This window comes from Sphaeramia orbicularis, chromosome 22 (assembly GCF_902148855.1).
Source record: "Sphaeramia orbicularis chromosome 22, fSphaOr1.1, whole genome shotgun sequence".
Lineage (NCBI taxonomy): Eukaryota > Metazoa > Chordata > Actinopteri > Kurtiformes > Apogonidae > Sphaeramia > Sphaeramia orbicularis.
The window spans coordinates 36,819,169-36,841,331 of NC_043978.1; the positions used below are offsets into that span (position 1 = coordinate 36,819,169).

General features: G+C 42.5%; 1 protein-coding gene across 4 annotated transcripts in view; it reads right to left on the reverse strand.

The window, feature by feature from the left end:
* The window catches only part of tiam2a (TIAM Rac1 associated GEF 2a), a 100,818-nt gene that overhangs the window by 48,393 nt on the left and 30,262 nt on the right, over positions 1-22,163 (reverse strand). For 3 of the 4 annotated variants that reach the window (XM_030127031.1, XM_030127032.1, XM_030127029.1), the window contains exons 2-3: positions 2,125-2,213; positions 67-1,248 (exon numbers count right to left, since the gene is read on the reverse strand). In XM_030127031.1, the coding sequence (XP_029982891.1) occupies positions 67-1,242 (1,176 nt within the window). In that variant the 5' untranslated portion in view covers positions 1,243-1,248; positions 2,125-2,213. Of the gene's footprint in view, positions 1-66; positions 1,249-2,124; positions 2,214-6,083; positions 6,189-22,163 lie in introns of those variants that run through there. The other variant, XM_030127030.1, reaches the window with a different exon arrangement.

Genomic DNA, 22,163 nt, shown 5'->3' on the forward strand with positions numbered 1-22,163 from the left:
AAATCATTAAAATCCAACCTTAAAACTGAATCCATGCAATTTTTACCCCGATGTTCTTGAACATACCTGAGATTTCCTCTTCTTGCGGCTGAGGCTGCCTGTCCAATCACTGAAGCGTCTGATGCGGTTTTTGATGGAGTCTTTCTTGTAGAAACTGAAATCTGGTTCAGCTTGCTCCTGTTGCTGCTCCCGGTCTGGGTACTGATCCAGGTCCTCACTCAGTGTGTGGGCTTTGGGTCTGCGGCAGGGCAGGGTGTATGACGAATACTGCCGGGCCTCTGGGCATTCTTCCTCTAAAGGCACATCCAGGACAGATGCGAAGGAGGCTCGGTGTGGCCTCGGACCCACTGGGGGTTCGAGTAACTGGGAGGACAGGTCCCTGGCTGAGGGAAAGGTGGCGGCCATGGTGGGGTCCCTGTACAGGTCTGTGATTGACACAGGGGGAGACTGTTTGATGAAGGAGTCTAATTGGTGGATAGGGGAGGGTACTAGTGTTCTGCTGGCAGAGCAGGGTTGGTCCGAATCACAGAGCTCTGTGCTGGGCCCCCATGGAGAGTCATACCAGGAGCCATCAGAGCTCAGAGAACTCCCCTTGCTAGTCCTGGCGGTGGAGGAGGTGGATGCAGGTGGTGGACCGCTGCGGTGACCATCAGGCCTATCGTCACCAGAACCAGGCAGACTGGGAGTGGAGGCGGACTCCAGATTGGGGGAGAACTTCAGGAGCTGGACGGGACCAGAGGTCTCATCCAGGAGGAGTGCATTGCCAGAGGTGTTGGTGAACTCCACTCTGAGACTACCATCCTTTTTGATCACCACCCTTGGGCTGCTCTGTTCCTCTACAGCCTCATGCTCATCACTATGTCCATTCAGCATGTTTCCGTTAAGTTCTGACCCATATGGATTTTCTTCATACTCATCGGACATGTGTCGCCTTCGCATACCACATCCAGGGGAGCGATGCCAGCGATGTTCACTGGGGCTACCCCTCACTCCCTTGGAGACGTAGTCATAGTGACGGGCAGAGTAAGGCTGCCGGCTTTTGGGAGGGGACAGACAGCCGCGGCCGACACACCTAGCTTTATAGCCTGAGCCTACTGGGGCACTTTTCCACCACGAATGAGGTGAAAGAGCATTGTCTTTGGCAGAGCGGAGCTTCAGTGAGTATGGCTTTTGTTTTCCAGGGAAGACAAAGCTGGTGCCTTTGGGGCCCTGGATGCTGTACTGGCTCTCTGAATTTCCCATCACTGCCTGGAAAATAGACAAGGAAAGAAAACTAAACCATATTGTTACCATAGTTATGCTACTGGAAAATTCATGGTACTTGCATATATGGCAGTATAATATATATATATACATATATATATGACATGGTATGACTTAATGCCAGCTCATCAGAGGAATAAAATTAACTCATTACCCATAAACTGCAATGCGTACACTCCCACAAACCATGCACATTATCATTAAATTTACAGTGGCTGTTTCTAAAGTCAAACAGCAGCAGGTCTAACTTCTTCCTTATGTCTTTTAAAGAGCAAAGTTCGAAATTATTCTATCACATCTGGGCATTTAACTGCATACTACACCCTCCTCTGACTTCACTACATTCCTCTATTCTTTCAGCAGCAAAGCCAAGTGAAATTAACAGGCTTCAAGCTGTCATGGCTGTTATGTGTGACAGAGCTCAGGACAATGCAAAATGACTTCCAGGCTGTCCACAATACTCTTTAAATTAGATATGGAGGAGCCATGACCACACAAACATGTTCACAGAGTTGATGTAGAACATATAGTGCTGGGAAAACCTCTACCTGGAAGAGACAGTTCTGTATCTGCTGCTGTCTGTGCTGTGATTACATAACAGGTCCAGTTACGGCTAAAGACTTTGAACAGAATTCAAGTTGTACAAAGTAGATTAGGAACTAGAAGCGAACATGTGAAAGGAACACAACACCTCATTTTTTTTTAATATGTGTATAAGTGTTAATGCTGTAATAGTTACTTTATGGTCAAAAAGGCAGTGATACATTCTTGCACATTCCAGAATATATTTTATTTGCAGGGGTCACATTCATCACAATCAAGAAAAATAACATATTGACAATCGAGATTTCTCAGACTCACCTGTTGCAAAGTCTTCTCAGAGTGGAGCTCCTATGTGGATGCTTCTCTCCACCTCATTTCTCAAAATAAACTTTTATCATCCAGCTCATCTGAAACACAAAGAACAGAGAGAGAGCTTGTCTTAATGCTTAGTCTCCCTCACAGCACTATAATTTACCTCGTGTAATGAGCTCCATGTTTGATAACAGGTGTGCTAGTTAAAGAGTACACTTAATCCTCTGCATTTATATAGCGACGGTGTTTGGCGAGTGCACACTATTTGTTTCTCACCGAGATAAACAAAGCCAGTGTAATACCCAAAGAGAGATAAGGCTCCTTCAGCATCTCTGACTGTCCTACTTACACTAAAAAAGTGAATTGGCAAAAGTGACTCGGCAATATTTCTCTCTAATCTGAGGGATCTGATAAGATTCCCAGTGGCATCCCGACAGCCCACTCTAGATTAACACAATAAAACAGTGCCACCCTGGTACTGTGACTACTTAAAAAAGAATCTACTCCTTCGACTCCAAGCCCCCTGGATCAGCCCTCCAAACCAAACATTAGTTGCATTTTTCCACCTCCCCACAAGTAAATGACGTCGTCTTTGATCGGGGTTGGGAAAGTTTTGAAAGCCTGCTACAGTTTACCCGTCTGTTTATTTTTAAACCTTGAAATTCAAGCTCGCCTCTTTTTTTTTCTTTTTTCTTTTTACCTCGTCACCGCCAAATTTGTTCAGGGGCAAGATCCAAAACCAGGAATGGCTGAGGAGCATTCATAGCTGAGGCAAGGGGCATTTCTGGGAAGCAGCGTGACTCTACAGAAGCTTGTATGTAACATAACCCACTTACACGCATGTAGCTCACACTCCAGGAAGGCTTTCAAATAGTGCTAACTGCGCTAAGCCTCGCAGCACACGTACAACATGTGTAAGGTTACAGTGTACACAGCCCTCTGCCAAAAGCCCTAACCTTCAGGATTAAGTGATCCGAAGCATTAAGAGTTTATCTCTCCTGGTTGGTTGCACCTTGACAGTGAGGCAAGATTAAATAGTGTAGGCTGAGTAAATGGGCTACTGTTAAAGAATGTATGAAAATATGATGGTGAGAAGGAAATTCCAGGGGCCTTGAATGGTTTGAATGTAAAGCTCTATATTGTTAAGTTCAAGAAAAGGGCAAAGATCCAGCTTACGTTAAAAAAGAATCAAATAAGGAGGCAAGGAAAGATATATTCCCTCTTTCTTTTAACTGTTTAGAATTTATGTGAAAAAGCAGCACTTGACAGTACAGTGGAAACTTGGCTGCAGACACATAGGCCTGGTAATGAACTTGAACCATCATTCTGAGCTGATCGGAGGATTAAGGAAACACTCGCTTCATTCGTCCTGAGCAGGGAGGTGAAAAACAGGATGAAGACACTGAATAAGAACAAGACTTATATTTGTTAGAAAACTGTCAAGAGCTCATGAGTTTAACAAATAGAATATTTGTGAATGTGTCTTACATTTGAAAACTATAAGAGTTAAATGAATCCATGTAAACAAAGGTCTTTCAGGACTAAAATTCAAGAAAGCAGCTGCAAACTAAACCAAGAATCGGCATAAAGCCGGCTGTCGAACTTGTCACAGTGGCTTCTTTCTTTTAATGCTACTAGTGACACTTTTGTTTCAAAGTTTATTCAGTCAGAGCAGAGCTATGAGTATGAAAGGCCTAAAGGCGTACCAACGCACAAGCCTAAAGACACACGTCTGCCTTCTGCTGCCGACTTGAACTGAAGTATTGTGCGACCAACTTGGAGCAACAAAAAAAACAAGTCTTCCTTTTAGCTGTAAAAGATGTGCAAAGTCTGAACTTGCCCCTCCCTCTTCCCATCCATCCATCCCTCTGTTCATGTCAAAAGGCTTCCTACAGGCCATCTGCTCAGGGGCCAAGGGACCACTGCCACCCCAGCCTTCCTCAACACACCCTATGACCTGGCATTCTTCTCCGGCTGCCCTTGGGTGACTCCCACGTAAGCTCCATGTTTAGTCTGGCACTGTGTGAGTCTTTGGGTCTGGAGCTCAGGATAACTGTGAGGAATGGACCACACCTCGACTTGGTATAAACACAGCAGGTAGAAGAGGTGTTCAGAAAGTAACCGTCTCTCCTCTTCATGGAGACCACCACTGGATTTATGGAAGAGAAGGCACAACCTCCCTCAGTCCTACAAACACGTGTGCATGCTAGTTCCACAGAACTATATTTGTAATGTTGACCCTTGTGTCCTTGAATGTAAACTTGAAAAACGAAAGCTGGAGAAGCGAACTATTGACACAGCAATATGAAACAAAAAGAAACCCCCAGGGAGCTAGGCCTCACAGCTAAATCATAATGCTGCTAATGCACTTTTTACCATCAAGACTACAGCACTGTGGAGAAGGAAGAAAGAAAGAAATCCAGCTGCATTTTTTTGTACAAGAAACACTGCAGAATTTATGGCCAACTGACATTATAAATGCAAAATATTAGTTTTTGTCAATATTCCTATCATGCAGTTTACGTGGAAAATGACAATGAATATTCCTCTTCCATTTACATGTAACTGTGCACACCATTGGGCCGCTTTGTGCTTCATCGCATCAAAATAGGATGTTTTACTCTTATGTTAGTCTTCCTCGACTATGAATGCAGCCTCTCTCTTTCATTCCATCAGCATAATAAAATGTGCACATATCCCAAAATCAGCTGACATTCAAGTCATTGAAATTTCCTTTGGACTTGTATCTTTAACTCTGAATATCGTCTGAATAACAGGATAATATTAGTGCGCATATAACCTTACTACATGTGATATTTTCCCTGTGATTCTAGTAGAAGAAATCATAAATCATCCATTTTAATGGCAAATTAAGATGCCAAATAATCAAATGCATAACAAGGCATTTGCAAGGTTTCACGCCTTTTGAATTATTATGTTGAGAACTGGGAACTATGAGCTCATTTGTTATTGGTAGTGGCTGTTAACACAATCGCACTGCCTTCCTCCTGTCAAATCACAGCCCATGGGACTTGGGTCTTATCACTTTCCTCTGGCACTGTGACAGCCGTGCTTTTAAAGGAACCATGCGCTCAAGGCTTTAGACGTAACCCGAATTCAAAATCATGCAAAACAACTCTCAAGTTCTCTCCAGAACAACATCAACAGCAACTGAAGAAGAAGTGAAAACAATATTACTGGAGCCGAAGATCAGGCCATCTCCTGCTGAGTTTTTGTCATATGAACCAGATTTAAAGTATCCTGCGGTTGTTTGCTTATGTGGAGAAATGTCTATCTATGAATCACTTGCTGAAAGCCCATATTACAGCGTGGTGGATTCAGCCAAAGCCACCAAACATCCATCAAAGTGCTTGTTAAGTGTCTTTTGGACTTTTTCATTATACATTTAGAAGCTCTGCGCCTGGCTCCAGACCAAAAATGACATGGCAGCCTTCTGAAAGATTTATACACGCATGCCACTACCATTCCAGAGCCATGCCAAGAAAATGAAACTGTTTCTAAACACTTTCATACAATGTGCACCTACCAGGCAAGCATGAGATATAAAGGTTAGACAAAGTGGTGAGTTTGTCAGAGTTACTTATTTCAATGCGAGTGAATAAGGTTTGTCAGGCATAAAATGCTGACAAACAGGAGAAGTGATGAAGCCTGATTGTGGAAGGTCACTTAGTTGTTTCTTCATTTACAAGGCTACAGACTGAAGGCTGGTACAGCATGGCAGCCGTATACTTGAGATAAAAACTAAAGCACAAACTCCTATCCAACAAATACAGCTGGAGACTGAGCAGCACTCACACATGCAAACATACTGTGTAACCAACACCTGTGAGTATGAACAATGGGAAACACAATAAAACCTTTTCACCCCAGCCCCCTCTTAATCCAGTAAATAGGAGAAACAAAGGGACAGGAAGATAAAACACAGTGCCCATAACATCCCTTACCTCTGTGGCCCAGGCTTTAATCTAAAAGCTCTTTGAAGAGCTTGCAAAGAAGAACTCTAGCTGGTGTTGTCTGATCTCAAAGTGGATTCTCCCCTTGAAGGCTTGTTGAGTCTTAAAGTGACATACACACCGCATCTGACTCACACACCCAGACACTCTGGAAGACACGTGGAAACTCCCTCCCGGCTTCAGAAGTTGCAGCGAATCAGAATCCTCCTGGGGTAACCCTGGGTAACGAAGCGCCAAGAGGAAAAGTAGGAGGAAAAAAGTGAAAAGTTCTCAACAGAAGAGCTCTCTCAGAAAGAAAAGCGAGGATGCTTTATAGCCCTCATCCATTTAGAGCCTCCACTACTCCAGAGTGTTGTTTTTCCTATAGCCTGCTTTTCCATTGGCTAGAAGGAGGATGCAGAGCTTGTTACAGCCAAGGCGGTTTTCCATAGCTGTTTGAGGCGATTGGGCGAGACAAGCTGGCGTATAATGGCTGCAGCGCTGCCTGGGAGGCACTTGGGGAGGCGCAATGACTGGAGCTCTTGTCTGACCCTAAATACCACAATGACCCCAGGAGGAGGCCAGGGAGGCAGCCAGCTACTGAGGAAACAGAAAGAGTGTGTATGTGTGACTATATGCATGTATGCTTGAGTGAGTGTGAGCCAGAAAATGTGAAAAAAGTCCAGTGAGTGAAGACAGGAGCACGGTGTGAAAAAGAACAGGGCCAAAAAGGAAATTACTGAGGAGGAAATAAAGTTAGCGACAAGGCTAAGCTGTTTGAAAGTTTTCGGGGCTGCAGGGGCCAAAGCTGCATCTCATTTCGAGAAGCTCATTAAAAAACAAAAAACAAGAAAGTGAGTCAAAACCTGCCCAGGATTTAACATTTCTAAAATGCAGTCAAAGTGTTGTGACTAAGCCTTATCCCAGAGGAGACAAGTTTTAGACCGCCGTCGGTCTAAAAACACACGCATGCCTCCATTTGTCTATGGTTCACATAACTGTGGTCACACAGTCAAACTGGACCCATTCAGAAAGCCACACCAGAACACAGACCGGCATATGAACTGGACGGAGCGTGCCAGACTGTGCCTCGACTCTCTCCTGAGCCTGTTGTTTATTCCAGTGGAACTGAAAGGAATATATTTGCTGTTGAGGAACATGTTACACCACTCCTGCAAATGGAAAACGAGAGCCTATGTCACTACACTACAATGCTCAATCTGGTTTTTCCCCAGAAATTCATCTTAGTCTGAACAGCTATTCATTGTCACATCCCTGTCATGCTGTATGAGCAGCTGTTGAATACACTTCCATCAGCCTGCTGCTTGACATGGAGACATCAGCTTCAGGAAACAATATCGGCAGCGTTCACCAGGGCCAAACAACATTGTTAACAACACAATAGTCCCCATGGCCTAGTCTGGGCTTCTCTCAAAGCCTTTTGTGCAGCTATAGACGGAGGCAGCTAAAAGGTTGGTCAACAACACGCTCAGAGAGATTGAGCAGAATAAAAAGACTGAGGCACTAAGAAAGAAAGAGCAGGCAAGGAGGGCTGCTGTGATGCATATTCATACGGAGCAGGTGCTCTGTCTAATTCCACACGGCCAAATACTCTGACCCCTAATTAAGATCAATTAAGGCTCCAATAAGCTCTTCAGAGCCAAATAAAATCCCTGACTATCCAGGCATTGTGCAGCCGGTTCAGGCACGATCTCAAGTCTTTGATGGAATTCATGTAACTTCTAAGATGCAATTCACACACATTAAAACAGGATTAAAACATCATGTGATACATTGTCTGTCCATGGGTGTGCAACATACACAGGAATAGCCACATGCAGCATAGGAAAAGGCACGTCTAACAGGATTTTACATGGAGGGCATCAGGAGTGCAACTGCAGTGTGAGGTGACAGGGTTTGAGGAGTTTATCAGTAGAGGTTTGCCTTGGGTTAATGCTTGCTATCGGAGTTGCTTTCTAGCAGCCCTTTCTATCACTGAGTTGATACTGAGGTGCAACATGACCTCTGATGACCTGTGTGTAATACTGTTCACCAGTGGCAATGAGACAAAACCCACACATCTCACAGAAATCCAGCCACTACAGTTAAACCGGGATTAAGGAGATGGTGCAACTTTTATAATGAAACACACAGAAAGGTAAGCGAGTTCAGCCTCATGGGCTGAATTGTCTTTCTGCAGTTTTAAACCTCTTATTTTGTCTTTGAAACAAATATTATGAGTACTCTAGTGTTTTGAGATAGTAAGCAATTAATTGACTGATAATTTTGATAATTTATTAATTTGTCAGGCCATTTATCAAATAAAAAGGATGCTGAGAATTTACTGTTTTTCTTGCAAATCCTTGATGCAATGTTAAAGACTTTAAGACAGTCAAGGACCTGATAAATGTAAATGTTGTGTGCTCTAAGTTTTACAGACAAAATACTATTTTAAAAAAAGACTAATTTTCTTTTTCTGACAATATATCAAATAGTTAATAGCAATTTCTTGAGCTTTATTTCACAGTATTTTACTTTTCATTGTACTTTTTTTCTATTTAATCAAAATGTTAAATGAAAAGCCAATGTGCTTGCATACACCACAGCAGCCACACAGCACTTCATATGTCTTTGAGAAGTCAGGCATATCAGATGGATGTACAGGAAAGAAATTGAACTTTCCATTTATGTAAAATACCTAACTTACACCACACTTCATCTTGGATAGATTACTTGCAGTAATCCTTCTTTGATTAAAAAACTCACACTGGTCGAGCGATGCTCACAGGATCAAGCTGATGAATGGAGTAGAGGAAGAAAAGTCGCGGAGAGCCACAGGGAGAATTATGAGTTTTCAGTCAGCGTGCTAATACTTCTTGTCTCCCTACTAAACAGCATGATGAAGCCGCTCTCATAGCTGGAGGCCATTTATGGTTTGATGTCACTGATTATCCTGCTCACTGGGGATTGCAGTCATCAACAATTTGGGAATAAAAAAGCTGCTGGGAGAGAAGAAATGGGCCTTAATTGCTCATTTAAAAAAAGATTAGTTTATTGCCCCACCCAGAAACATGCATTTACAATGTCTGGGGTCTTGAAATGCATTAGAAATTATTCCTAAAGGACTGGAGGAATTGGGGGTGTAGACTGATGGAATTTACTTGAGCTGGGACGCTTAAGGAAGGGTGAAAGGTCAAGTCTTTTGTTTGGTGCTTAAGTTTATCCTCAGATTCACTCCTCTGCAGAAATAATTCAGCTCAGAGGTTGTTTAAAGGAACAAACTCATGAGAAAAAACACTCCAAACCCAAAATTCAGAGGTTGTCCCTCCCACCAGGCATCCTCTCTATTCCTGCTTCTCTATCCCATACAGTCAGATCTGTATTTTGTGCCAGTCTTTCCCTGCTGTCATCTCAGCTCATTTTCTACAAGCTGGAGGTCCTGTCAAACACAAAAAAACACAGAGATTCTAACACTAACAGTCTAACACACTTAAATTAACCAGAATGTGTCAGCATGCAGGCTTCCTGCTAACAACAAAGGGATGCAGTGTGTCTGTGTTTGTCTTTTGTTGGTGTGCGTTCTAGAGGACAACACCAGAGGGTTTGCTCTCTGCTAAGTGGGGCAATGTAAAAATCTAAAATGAGAAATGTGGTACAAACATCTTCTGATGCTTTGTTTAGTGGAGACACTGTCTCAGATCATCCTCAAGGGGGTGTCAGGATCCATCTGCTGCCTGTTGGTGTGTGTCTCAATGCCTGCACTTCTACATTCACACTGCTTTTCAAAGGTGCAGGAAGGAAGGGGTTAAAAGGACCTCTCAAAAAAAGATGGAAAGGGTGTGCATGTGTGAGATCTAGCAAACAGCTGGAGGGCTGCAGGTGCAAATCAGCTTTCCATCAACTTCGCTCCTAATTAAGCAGCTTAATGGACAGAGGAAAGTTGTTTTGAGGGTTAAACCTATGCAGGAAACACACACACAACATGATGTTGAATGTGGTCTAGAGATGCAGCATCTTACTTTTAGACTGACTGATATCCCTGCTCATTAGCTAGATTGATTTCCTGGTGCAACCTTCATGCTTTTTAAACACACCCCCACATCTGTGCTGCGATGAGAAAACTCATCAGCCAAGTTGAACACTGTTGTCGAATAATCTTTTCAAAATCAGACTTAAACAGCGTGTCTGCTCATTTTTGTGAGTACACTTTTAATAGCTTTTAAGACCGGATAAATGCCATACATGGAGTTTTTTCAAATAGTCCCTCCAGTGTGTTGCATTTGCTGTGTTCCTACTCAAAATGATGTGTTTGAACTCACATATGCTGCTGCTTGCATAAATGTGTTGTCGATTCAGTTCAAGTCCTTCTCATTTCACTGAAGCTGTTTCTGTGCTCTGGAAAGCTTCTGCTTCCACTCTATATTCTTGTTTCTTTGTTTTATTGTTTTTTTCATCATGTTTTTGTTTTTTTCCTGCTCCAGCACTCAAATCGGAAGCTGGATAAAAACTTCCTCTTCAAGGTTAAAATGCAGATTACTGTCAAAAAAGGTATAGTACTGTTACCTACCAAGTAGACCACAAGCTACTTACTAAATGAATAAAAATAGATGTTAAAAAAAAAAAAAAAAAAAATACCAGATTGAATAAAACTTTAACTCTTACAATTCCAGACATTTGAGACCATGAATATCAAATTTAATGAAACATATGCATCTGAAACATTGCACAGCACGCAAAATTGTCACCTCTGTTTCCAAGATGCAAAGGTATAGACAAAATGCCTGGGGGTATAGTAAAAGCAATAGGATGAGTGACAAGCTATGCATAAGAAACATGTAGATTCTGAGTCTTTAGCAGCCGTAGAGTCAGATAAGAAACCTGAAGACTTCTGGGAAAACAAGTACACACCCAGCCCTGCCCAGGAAGAGGGCAGAGCTGTAGAGGAGGGCAGCTTCCTCATTCAACAGGGGAGCCTAATTATCTCCCCGCCGGTAAAAGATAGGGAAAGAAAAGTGCCTTTGAGGCGAAGCGAGGGGAAAAGAACAATGACATCAGTTGTTAAGCTTCAGGAAGGTCAGTTTAAATTTCAGGCCTCATCAATAAAAGGTAAAACGGCCTTTTTTCTACTTTCTTTTTGCCAAGGTTCACAGTGACTTTGTATATTCTGCGAATGCCGGCATAATACACCAGCATTAAGCATATTTGCAAACTGTATTATCTCCACTGGAATTGACTGTCACTGTCCTTTGTGTGCTGCAGGATAATCTGTCACACACTACATGCAGTGAGCTCTAGTGATTAATAAGATCAGGCTGCAACTCACTCACTCATTACCATGGCAATAGCCACTGTAGAGTAGTGCAGCAGTCATGTGAGACACACTCATGGCTCCCTAAGGTGATCCATCAGAGATCATTGACCATTGCAGTGAGTTATCAGTCACAAAGAGCCAGCTGCAAGAGGTCACACTGTATCACCAGAGGTTTCGGGGAAACAATGAGGTACTGGGGATTTGGAAGCAGGTAGACACATGCATGTACTGTAATCGATGTTCTCATACATAATAGAAGTCACAGTTTTACATTCAAGCCACAAACATGTGTTGCATCGATCATTGAAGTCCCCAGAAAGAAAATACCTTTTGAAGGAGCAGAAATTAAATCATTGGTGACGCAAAAAGGACAAAGAAAAGTGGCCCAGACATGAACCGGCATGAAAAAGCTGTGGCTTGTAACAAAAATGGCATGTGGCTGGTGAATACAGCTCTATTTAGGGTAGTAGGGCAAACGACCAAGTCTGGCTTTGTCCCAGCAGATACACACAAACATACAAACCACACACACCTGCTAAGCTGGCACACTGCTGCAGGGGAGGGCAAAACAGTCTGCATCCAGATGCTTTCTGTGTATATATGTTAGTGTGTGTGTGGCTCCTATTCCCATACATCACTGCCACAGACATGCATTAATCCTTCTCTGCATTCTTGAGGAGCTCTGACGCCAGAGGGAGTTTGCCCTTGTGGCCTCCCCCAGCCTGGGTGTAGAGCACCAGTCGTGGCCCGGAGCCAGTTTTGACCTGAATGAGTTGAAAACTTTATTCAAAAATCTGTTGGCAGCCAGACGACAGGTTGACGCTAATGGATAAGGTAATTCAAATCTCAACACCCAATGCCAAGGCAGCCATATGTTCATGGTAAACTTGCGCTCCAACTGGCACGGTCTCTCCTTTTATGGCCTATTAAGGGCCGAAGTGTAAATCAAAGCCAGGCCAAACACAACATGAATTATTCACCTCAGTCTGATCGAATTCATGAGCATTATTCTTACTATTGGATGACCGTCTGACTGATAACACAAGTAAGCGAGCTGAAAAGGAAAACAATGACACTGATAAGAAGGTAAGGAACACAACATTAGGCAGTGACCGGGTCATCGTAATTACTGGCACTAGCTCAGCACTTTTACTGCTTTTATACATCATAGTCATGTCCTTTAAAGCCTTCATGAGTGACAAAGTGACAAACCAAAGCTCAGACAATACTTAAAGTGGTTAGACTGGTTGGGTCTGTCGGGTTTGTTTGCTCATCATGGTCAAGTTTAAGATAGATAACAATAGAGCTGATGTTCAGCTGGCCATTAGTGGTCATTACACTCCATATGAAAGTCTTTAATTTACTGTAGTGGCAGATCTAGCAGAAAAGACTGCTATTAAATCTTCAGAATGCACACTCCTGTTAAGAAAGCAAGTGTAGGTGAGTGATCCTAAAGTTAGTGTAACGTAAAAGTACTATTTCATGTCTCCTAATGGATCAAAAATTATCCTTTTTATTCTGCCTTTTCTCAGAATAAATGACACTTGAAGAAATGCCTGAAACAAGTGAAACAGAACAAGAGAGATGCAGGATTATCCCTCGTTGTGAAAATGTAAGATGAGCTTGTTTTAACGGATTCCATTTAGGGCTTTTTCCAGTGGTGAATTTGAAATGCATCATAAATGCATTAGATGACCAAGAATGTATTTTCTTTCTCTTTAAAGTGAAAATTAAGGTGATGATTCATCAGAATGATTTCAATATCCTCCTCACGCTGTTGAGCCTGTGTAAAACAAGCATGCATCCTTGTCTGTGGCCAAGCTGAGTGGAGCTGGGCCGCCGGCTGTAGATGATAGGATAAAACTAAAGGGTTGTCAGCATCAGGTCATGGACCTACATCAGAGCCTTGTAAACACAGGACCACAGTCTGGATAGTGAAACAAACCATCCATCAGGTGAAATCACCCCTGTTTGGAGACATCTTGATGTAGCTGGAGTCTATGTGGAGGCATTTTTAAACACATGAATGTCCTTAAACCTTCCTACAGCATCTAATAAAGCCTTATGCACACACAGTATTGAGCTCATGGCCAGAGAAAGCCCAGATCTTCAAAAAGTAACTATCCTGTAACACAAGGCTACTCGAAGCCAAGGACAGAAAATAAGCAATATTCTCCTGAACTAGCTGTTCATCAAAGTAGGGTAAATCCCAAAGCAATAAATAACCTTATGAAATATGACCAGCGATTCCACCTTTACTGGAAAGCAGAAATATTATTACTCAGCTTATCATTAACCAAACACTTTTTTTTATTGCAGTTGCAAGCCCAGCTGGCGATAATATACGGTATCTGGTACAAAGTACTGACCATAACAGACTACAGTATAGATAAGAGGACAGAAATCTGAGCTGGACTGTCTGCTCAGCATCCTGACATCCTGAAAGCATGATGATGGGTGAGACAGCTGGTGAGGAGCCAAACAGACTCACACAGGCATTTCACTGCTCACCAGAGCCACCAGTTCTGCACGTCTGAGGCTATTAAATATCCACAAATGACGTAGAGGCAAGCAGTTATGTGCACATGAGCATTATGCAGACGTAAGCCTATAAAGAATTATTAACACACAGAGACAAACTCAGTTCATATAAACACTAATGAAATTTGTTTAAAGCCGATTTACGATCATTTTGATACACACTTTATGTCATTGCAACAGCCAATAAACAGTCTACGGTGGTTGGAATACAAAAAACAAAACCTTTCACAAAACACACGATTCTAGGCATTTGCAACATCATCACTGTTTTGTGAAATGTGGTGTTTTGTCCCTCTGGGCCAACAAAACAACCACACCTGGGACCATTAATTCGCTATTCACTGAAGAATTGTGGTGACTGTTACAAGTGTGAGTGAGTGTGCGTGTGTGTGGAGATGTGGGCCATTTAGCTATGTCAGAAATAAAACCACACAGACACACACACACACTGGACACATCCTGCAGTAGAGTACTCCACAGTGACAAACAGGTTTAGCACCTGCAGTGAGTAGGTAAGTGTGTGTGATGCAAATTTGCACTCCTTCCTTTTCCTTTCCTTGCAGATGCCCTGTCAGTGCACAACTCATGACCTACTTCCGTCCCAAATCTGGGTCATAGGTTACCATGCAATTCACAGGCATCTATAGAACGCTGAGTAAAGATATCAGGAAAGTTAGTATCAGAGGTAGCAGTAATGTTAGTGTGTTTGGCTGTGAATACTTTTCACTTGAAGTACAAAGTGAATTGGACTTTTTAACAGGAATTCTATAAAGCTCACTCTATAGGAGCCAAATGGCTATGGCCAGATTAGATTTCACCATTGAATTATCACAAGAAATTAGCCTGGAGCCTTTATTGACCGGTAATCCACAACAGGTGCTCAATAAAGCACTTGATTAGGCCGGTGTTTGACTGGGAAAGTTAAATAAATGAAACAACAAAGACTGACCTGTGCAGGCTGCAGAAAAACACCTAAACCAGTTTCTCTAGTCACGCAGCGCAGTAGCACGTGAACTAATTCGATTGCTGCAGAAACATCACAGACAAATCTTTGCAAAACAAACTCCTTTGTCCTGTTCCGCAAAGCCTTGCAGAAAGGAATGTGGTTCAGAAAAGGCTGATAACACAGAAATAAGCCGAGCGGGCACTGAATGGCACATCTCATCGAAGGGCATGGCAGGACTTGGCTAAGCACTAGCAGCTGTGCCACATGTGCACCACTTTTACCGACATGATTAAATTAAGGGCCCTGCCAAACTCATTATTATCCCATCCATACAGAGAGGCTCAAGAATGTCAATGAGGACCACGCTCATTACGCAGTCGTCATGCACAGTGCTCAGAAAGAAACAAGGAGTTTCACACAATCACAGACTGTAAATCAACAGCACAGTCCAGCTGACAGGTTGACTTTGCGACTTTAAAAAGTAATAGATCAGCCCTTAAATTTGGTTCAGTAAAATAAATTCCTCAACCAATTGAATTACAGCTCGGTGGGCAGATGAGACAGGCTGGAGATGTCCCATAGGACGGGCCGGTGGAATCGACAGGCAGATGCTCCGACCAGCAGAGGTCACGAAAGGTCAAGCTGTTCCATTATGAGAAGACAAGGGTGGTATTTATTCACAGCCTTCAGCTCCTAAGCAGGGGTGGGCTTAGAGGGAATCGAGATGGATACTTAACCCTTGAGGCAAAAGGCTGAATACAAGCCGTCCACTGTTCCCTCATTACTGGTGGAGATGTGGCAAATGTTCTACCCACACTCAGGGAGAGGACGGTATAGAATAAAGGAAGAGAGACACAAAGTTACTGTAGAAAGCCTGAAATTTACAGATTATCCGGCTCCTTGCTGATCAAGTGAAAGCTTCGCCACCCAGCCTAGATAATAACAGAAAAGAACAGGGAACAGAGTGCCAAGCCTCATGCAAGGCAGTCCACTTAAACCAGCAATAATGACCACACAAGCATACGGTAGTTTAAACAATCTAACCTGATCGGACTTGCCTGCACAGTCTGTGAGACTGTTTTGTCTCTGAATACATACAAGTGGACCTGATACACCAGTGCATGCAGTATATAGCAGATTTAACAGAATTATAATTATTTTTTATGCTATGTATGAATGTATCTTGGCTTTAGCTTCCTGTGGCTAGCCAAAGCATATTGCGTTGCTTGCCAAAAGTCCAGACATCAAGCATGATGATATGGATGCTGGTAAAGGATCGGAAAGAATGAGTGCAGTCTTCCAGCTTGTTAAAATACTTGTTGGCTTAGAAAAAAGCCCTGTGGCACTGTATGATAGCATGATTAGCAAAAGCAGCAGGAGTGTCTGGGACCAAATGTGAAGCCTTAGACAACCCCCCCTAGACACAAATCATCAGCAGCATTTCAGAAATGTTGCCCACTGACTAATGACCTACTTGCTCTTGGGCCAGACTTAAGGGCCAGTTAATTGCAGTGCATGGAAATGGAAATGGGAAATACAAAAGGTTAAAATGTGTTAATTAAGATTTCAGTTGCTTAATTCTTAATCGTGTTAGGTATAGCAAAGATGAACAGATGCCTCATCAAGTGAAAGGAAATAATAAAAGGAGAATGATTCATAAGGCTAATAATACAACATGACTGTGTAAGTACAGCTTTTCCCCGGCTCCTTGAACTGTAACAACCATCCTAACAGTCAGGAAAACCCGGTCGCTGGCATTTCTCGACAGTGTTATTATTAGTTTAAGCCTGGGCATGCCAATACGAAGCTACGCACTGTAAAATATCATTATTAGTATAAAAAAGGAGACCACAAGTTTCCACTGAAGCCGATTTCTCCACGCGAGCAGACCACAGGGCTCGCTTCTGGAGACAGAACCACTCGAGAGCACACGGACAAAATTACTGCTGCGGAGCGGGGCGAGTGCCTAAAGAGACAAAAACCATTTTGAAAATACCTTCAAGAAATTATCACAGTTATTAAAGTCATTATTTTAGGGGGAGATTTACTGTCAGGCACACATTTTGACAAAGTTGGTAACTGTTATTGATGGATGAAAGTCTGAGGCAAAATACACAATTAAGTTTTCTAGTAACTGTTTAGTATTGACAGAAAACAAACTGCCGTAACTTAGACACCAAAGTAACTCCGGTTTATGTCAGTGGGTTAAGTGACACAACACCAGCAACCTATTAGTCACCGTGTCAGGGAGTGTTCCTTGGATCACTGACATCATGGAATTATGAATAAATAATTTCACCCTCCAAAGGGGAAATGATTTATAATGAATGACTTCACCATTTTACGCATTCGCTTAGATCCAGTCATACAACCTATGAATATCAATATATCAATGAGTGTAAAAAAAAAAAAAAAAAAAAAGGTTTGTTGGCAGATTTAGGAAAGTGCCGCGTTTCTGAAAGGTATTTTTTCTTTGATAAGCTGTCGGAAAGATTGCGACTATGAAAGCACATGAAAGGGATCAAAACTTGCTCCTTCTGAAAGCCAACAGGCGGTTCACACACTGCTACTGCACAAACATGGATGACGATGGATTTCGGATCTAAAGTATGCTGTGTAATACGGAGATCTTATTATTCAGCTTCTAAGAATGCAAGCACAAGATCGGCTACACAACACGTGCGCCACAGTGGCTCCACATACTTCAGCAGTGATGTCCTCATATGCACACTCTCCATTTGTTTTATACACAGGATATGCACTTCCCTTGCAGATGTGAGTCAGTTCTTCCCTTTTTACCACACAGATCCAGTCTAAACTGTAGACACTGCAAGCTTATACATCACTCCATCCAAGGAGACCCATCTGGAAAAGCCAACAATGGTCTTGTTGAGCAGGTCAGACCACTAGGGGAGGGTGAGGGGTTGAGACAAATGACCCGTACCTGCTACTGGTTTAGACATTAAATGTTACTGCAGAGAGGAAACCTGAAATCTGCCTTATTTGGCATTTTTCACAAGCAATACATGCTTTGAATCCTTAAAAAGGTATGATTTTGTCTTGCATTTTCAATGAATAATTTGACGTTTGGGGGGGGGGGGGGGGGGGGTGTTGTTTGCCATAAAAAAAAAACCAAAAAAAAAACAATACTTCTATTAAAATGTAAATTAATTATGAAGTTGGAAGCCTGGGATGGTTAGACTGGCCAACGATGATTACAGTCTGCCCACCAGCACCTTTAAATTAATTCATCACACACACACAGTCCATCTCAGTCTATTTTGTTTAATTAATCTGCAAAAACCACAGTATAAAAATCCAATTTCTATTTTCACACAGGGTTAGCCTTCGTGCTGGGCAATATCTTGGCTGAAGGATGTTAAAGTCTAAGCAGGTTGTCTGGAAAGTTCATGGTGACACCAGGACTGTAAAAAGTCAAATGAAATGAAATTAGTACGCTTTAGAGGCGCCTGCAGGCAATCTCCTTTGAAGAGAGCCAGCATTGTCATTTTCTTTCTTTCTGTACTACGTTAAGTATCTCACAGCTGCAGCTTTACATTTCATAGACAGCACTAACAGTAACTTGATCTTTTAAGCTAACTTTCAAGAAAAATGCAAATAAATATTTCTTGCATTGTCAAAATATTCTTGTAAATTAATAGTGTGTTGCTATGATATATCTGATCGCCGTCTCTGGATTTAAGGAGCAATGCTGGTCAGAGGACCCAGAACCAGATCAGCTTGAGTCTATAAACTACACAGTCCACTTTCTTGGCTTCAGCACCTTTAATAACATTACGATGGAGCTGCTGACAAATTAGGAGTCAGCTTCTCCAATGACAGTTGAATGTCAAATACCATTAATAGCCTCTGGTTTCCCCTGTAACACGCAGCACACACGTGTCTGCTGTGTTTATGGAAATCCTGTTCTTTAACATTATACCATACAGTTCAAAGGTTGAGGCCAGTGTTTCTACCAGTTTTAATAATCTCCTGACATGCCAGTGAACCTGCTTCAGCTGGACTGTTAAATCTTTCAAAACCTAGAATTTATAGCGGCCAGGCGTCTGCTGCGACACCGTTTGGGGAAGGAGATGTACGGTATTAATATTGCAGAACTATCCCAGGATGCAACAAGCTGAGCAGCGACCTGTACCCTATGAAATCTGCTTGACTTGGCAGCAACCCAAAAAGGAACCTGCAAATGATAACATGTACCCTTTACACTTGCTTGTGTGTTTTGTCAGTGAAGTTGAAGTAACTCACGTGTTATCATACTTGAAGGAAACACCCTCGCCCGTTTGCAGAAGCATTACTGGGTTGAAAGGTATAGAAAGCCCCTTGCACCTGCCTTTACACCTGTGCATCTGAACAGGAAAAACCGCCCCAGCTGTGGACTCTACAGTCATGGTGGTACAGAGCAGTGAGATAGTTGTCTCCCTTGGGCCAGAGAGTCTGCACCCTGGGTTAAACAGCTCATGAGTAACCGCCAAGCAGAAAGACCTTGGCACTGGAGAAGCAGAGAAAAACAGAGCAAGAAGGTTTTTGGTGATGAAGTTGTGCACAGGGAGAATGAATACAGCCTAGTCAGTGTTGGGTATCCAGAGGGGGCTGTAAAAATAAGGAAGGCCACACACTGGCTCTCCTTTTTGTGTCCAATACACAACTTTTCCTCAAATACATCAAGGATGTGATGCATATTATAAAGGTCCAGACTGCAAAAACAGATACAGCTACGAACAGTAGCCGAACTCTTATCTCAACATGTTTAACAATACGTTCTTTCTCTTCCATACTCAGTTTCCTTCTGACAGCTGATGCATGTCAAGCTAATATGTCTTGATCTTGGTATCGCCCCAGGAAACAGATTATTTGGATACGCTTACCTCTTTGGAGAGAAAAAAAAATTTTTTCAAGAAAGCTTTAAGTGAGACCGTTAAGTAAGTGGATGCCAGAATTGCCGGTGACCTAAAGCAATCAGAACCCAGTTTCTGTTTACACTGGATGGACGCCAAATGACTGAACCAACATGACAAAGCCCGCAGAGTGGGAAATGGAGAAAAGAGTGTATCTTGCTCAGGGATCAAACCACACACGGGTGAAGTGGGGAGTGGGCTGGTCAGAGAGAGGAGTGCTAATGAGCCTGAAAATGTTCCTCTACATAACACTTTTACAATGGCTGCCAAAAACCCTCCAAAGCGCTTCATATCTGTCATGAAACTCAGGAAAATGTGCAGATAAGGGCACGTCATGTCCCATGCAGCTCAGCAGAGCGAGCCACCACTGAGCAAGCAAAATAAGGGAATCAACATCAGTATCCTGTAAGATTGTAGAGTTAAAGGAATTTTGGTGGCATGATGATTGATGACAGTGGTAAGTGGACAATATTGACTACATGCATAGCTTGAATATCCGGCGACAATCTCTAAACACTAAGGTGATAAATATTATCCTATAATTTAATATCATGCTGTTTCAAGAAAAAAAAAATGTAAAAATAGCATTTCTTTATAACTTCAGCAATTAATCACATGGCTTGAGAGGCTGTGTGGCATCCTTGTTTCTGAGAAAAACAAAAAGAAAACCAATCTCCACCCACTGAAAAACAGGAGGAAAGTGTTGGGAGTAAATTTTCTCCATCCATCATGGGGGACAATACGAGACACATGGCACCACTTGAACATCCCAGCAGCGACCACTTTAGCTTGTGGCACCAGCTGTGTTTGCCTTTCCAACAGGGGAAGGCTAGTAACTAAGACCTTATGGCTACTGGACCGAGGCAGGAGAAATCAATCACAATTTCTATTGTTATTACAATTGACTAGCAAGCAAGCTTAAAGCCAATTGAGCATTTTTTTTAATCAACAGGACAACTGGCTGCCTTTGTGATGACCAACACATGCCGTCTTGAAAGAAACATCAGTAACATAAGAGTATGCAAATGTTACACAAGAAAGACGTGATACAACTTAGCTGCTTACATATTGAATTTACCGTCATGCTAAAGTGGATTTTTACATAGACCAGAATTCTGCTGAAAGGCATTAGATTTAAGCAGAAAAAACATTACTTCAATCTCTGCAAGTCCCATTCTCAGATCAATACAGTATCAAATAGCTTCTGTATCCAGTACTTCTTCTATTCTCCATCTCCTTGTTCATATATTTTGATAATCAGACTACTCCTTGTATATCCGCAGCCTCTAATTCACATGATCAGGTTCACAGTGCTGAAGCAGCACATTCTCCAGACTGAAATATTGTACGCCTTCTGGCATGCACACAGAAATTACATGCACTGCTACTCTACTGCTACCATGGGGGCTTTTTGTTTCATACACACTACTTGCCACTTGATATATATGACCATCAATATAAGAGTGGTAATGGCATGTCTTGCAGTTATTTCTTTGGGGTTAATGAAAGTCTGAATCACAAGTGAAGCCGTCTGGAATGGTTTAAGAGCTACCTCACTCCCTTCTTCACCTTTAACCCAGTCGTCTGCTTGATAACTCTTAATCTGATACCTAGTCTGACACATGGATAAGGCTTGCAGCAGCATTTAATCTTCATTTTCTTTGTAAACATTACCGGCCATTCTTTAGTAACTGCATGTAATTCGATTTAGACCTATGCATGTGTCTTCCTCAAGCCCTGAGGGTTGTGATTGTTAAGGGGACCGTGAATAGGTGAGACCCCCGCTGCTCTGTTGAGCTGGACAGAAGCTTCCTGTTTGTGCAGTGGAGCAGGGGATCTGGAGTTGAAGCAGATTCACAAAATGCAGCTGACTGAACAAATCCCTAAAAGTGGATGGGTGTGTGTATGTGTCCGCCAGCACAGTAGCCAAAGCAAAACAAGTTAAATTCAGACTCAGTGAATTATGCAGCACACAAGTACAAAGCGCCACTCTCTTTTCTGCAGGATTCTGTTATTATTTTTGTCCAGACTTCCACCACAAGACACGACAGGCAATGTCAGAGCTATGCTGTTTGATAGCTCTTTGACCTGGAGTTGTGTGCACCCAAAAGAGGTCAATGTGTCTTTTGAGGGGCGTCACAGTTGAGGGCTGTAGAAAATAAAAGTCTGAGCCAAGATGCTGTCAACACTAGCTTTTAGTTCACCTGCTTTTTATAGCAACCACTCCAGACACTGTTGGCCGTACACTACCAGCAAACACAGTGGAAGCCAAATATAATCTGAGCACAAAAGTAAGAAATAGAAACATACAAACCACCGTGCTTGCCTGACTGTCTACACTAAAGCGAATGCGACAAACCTAAAAAAGACATTTCGTT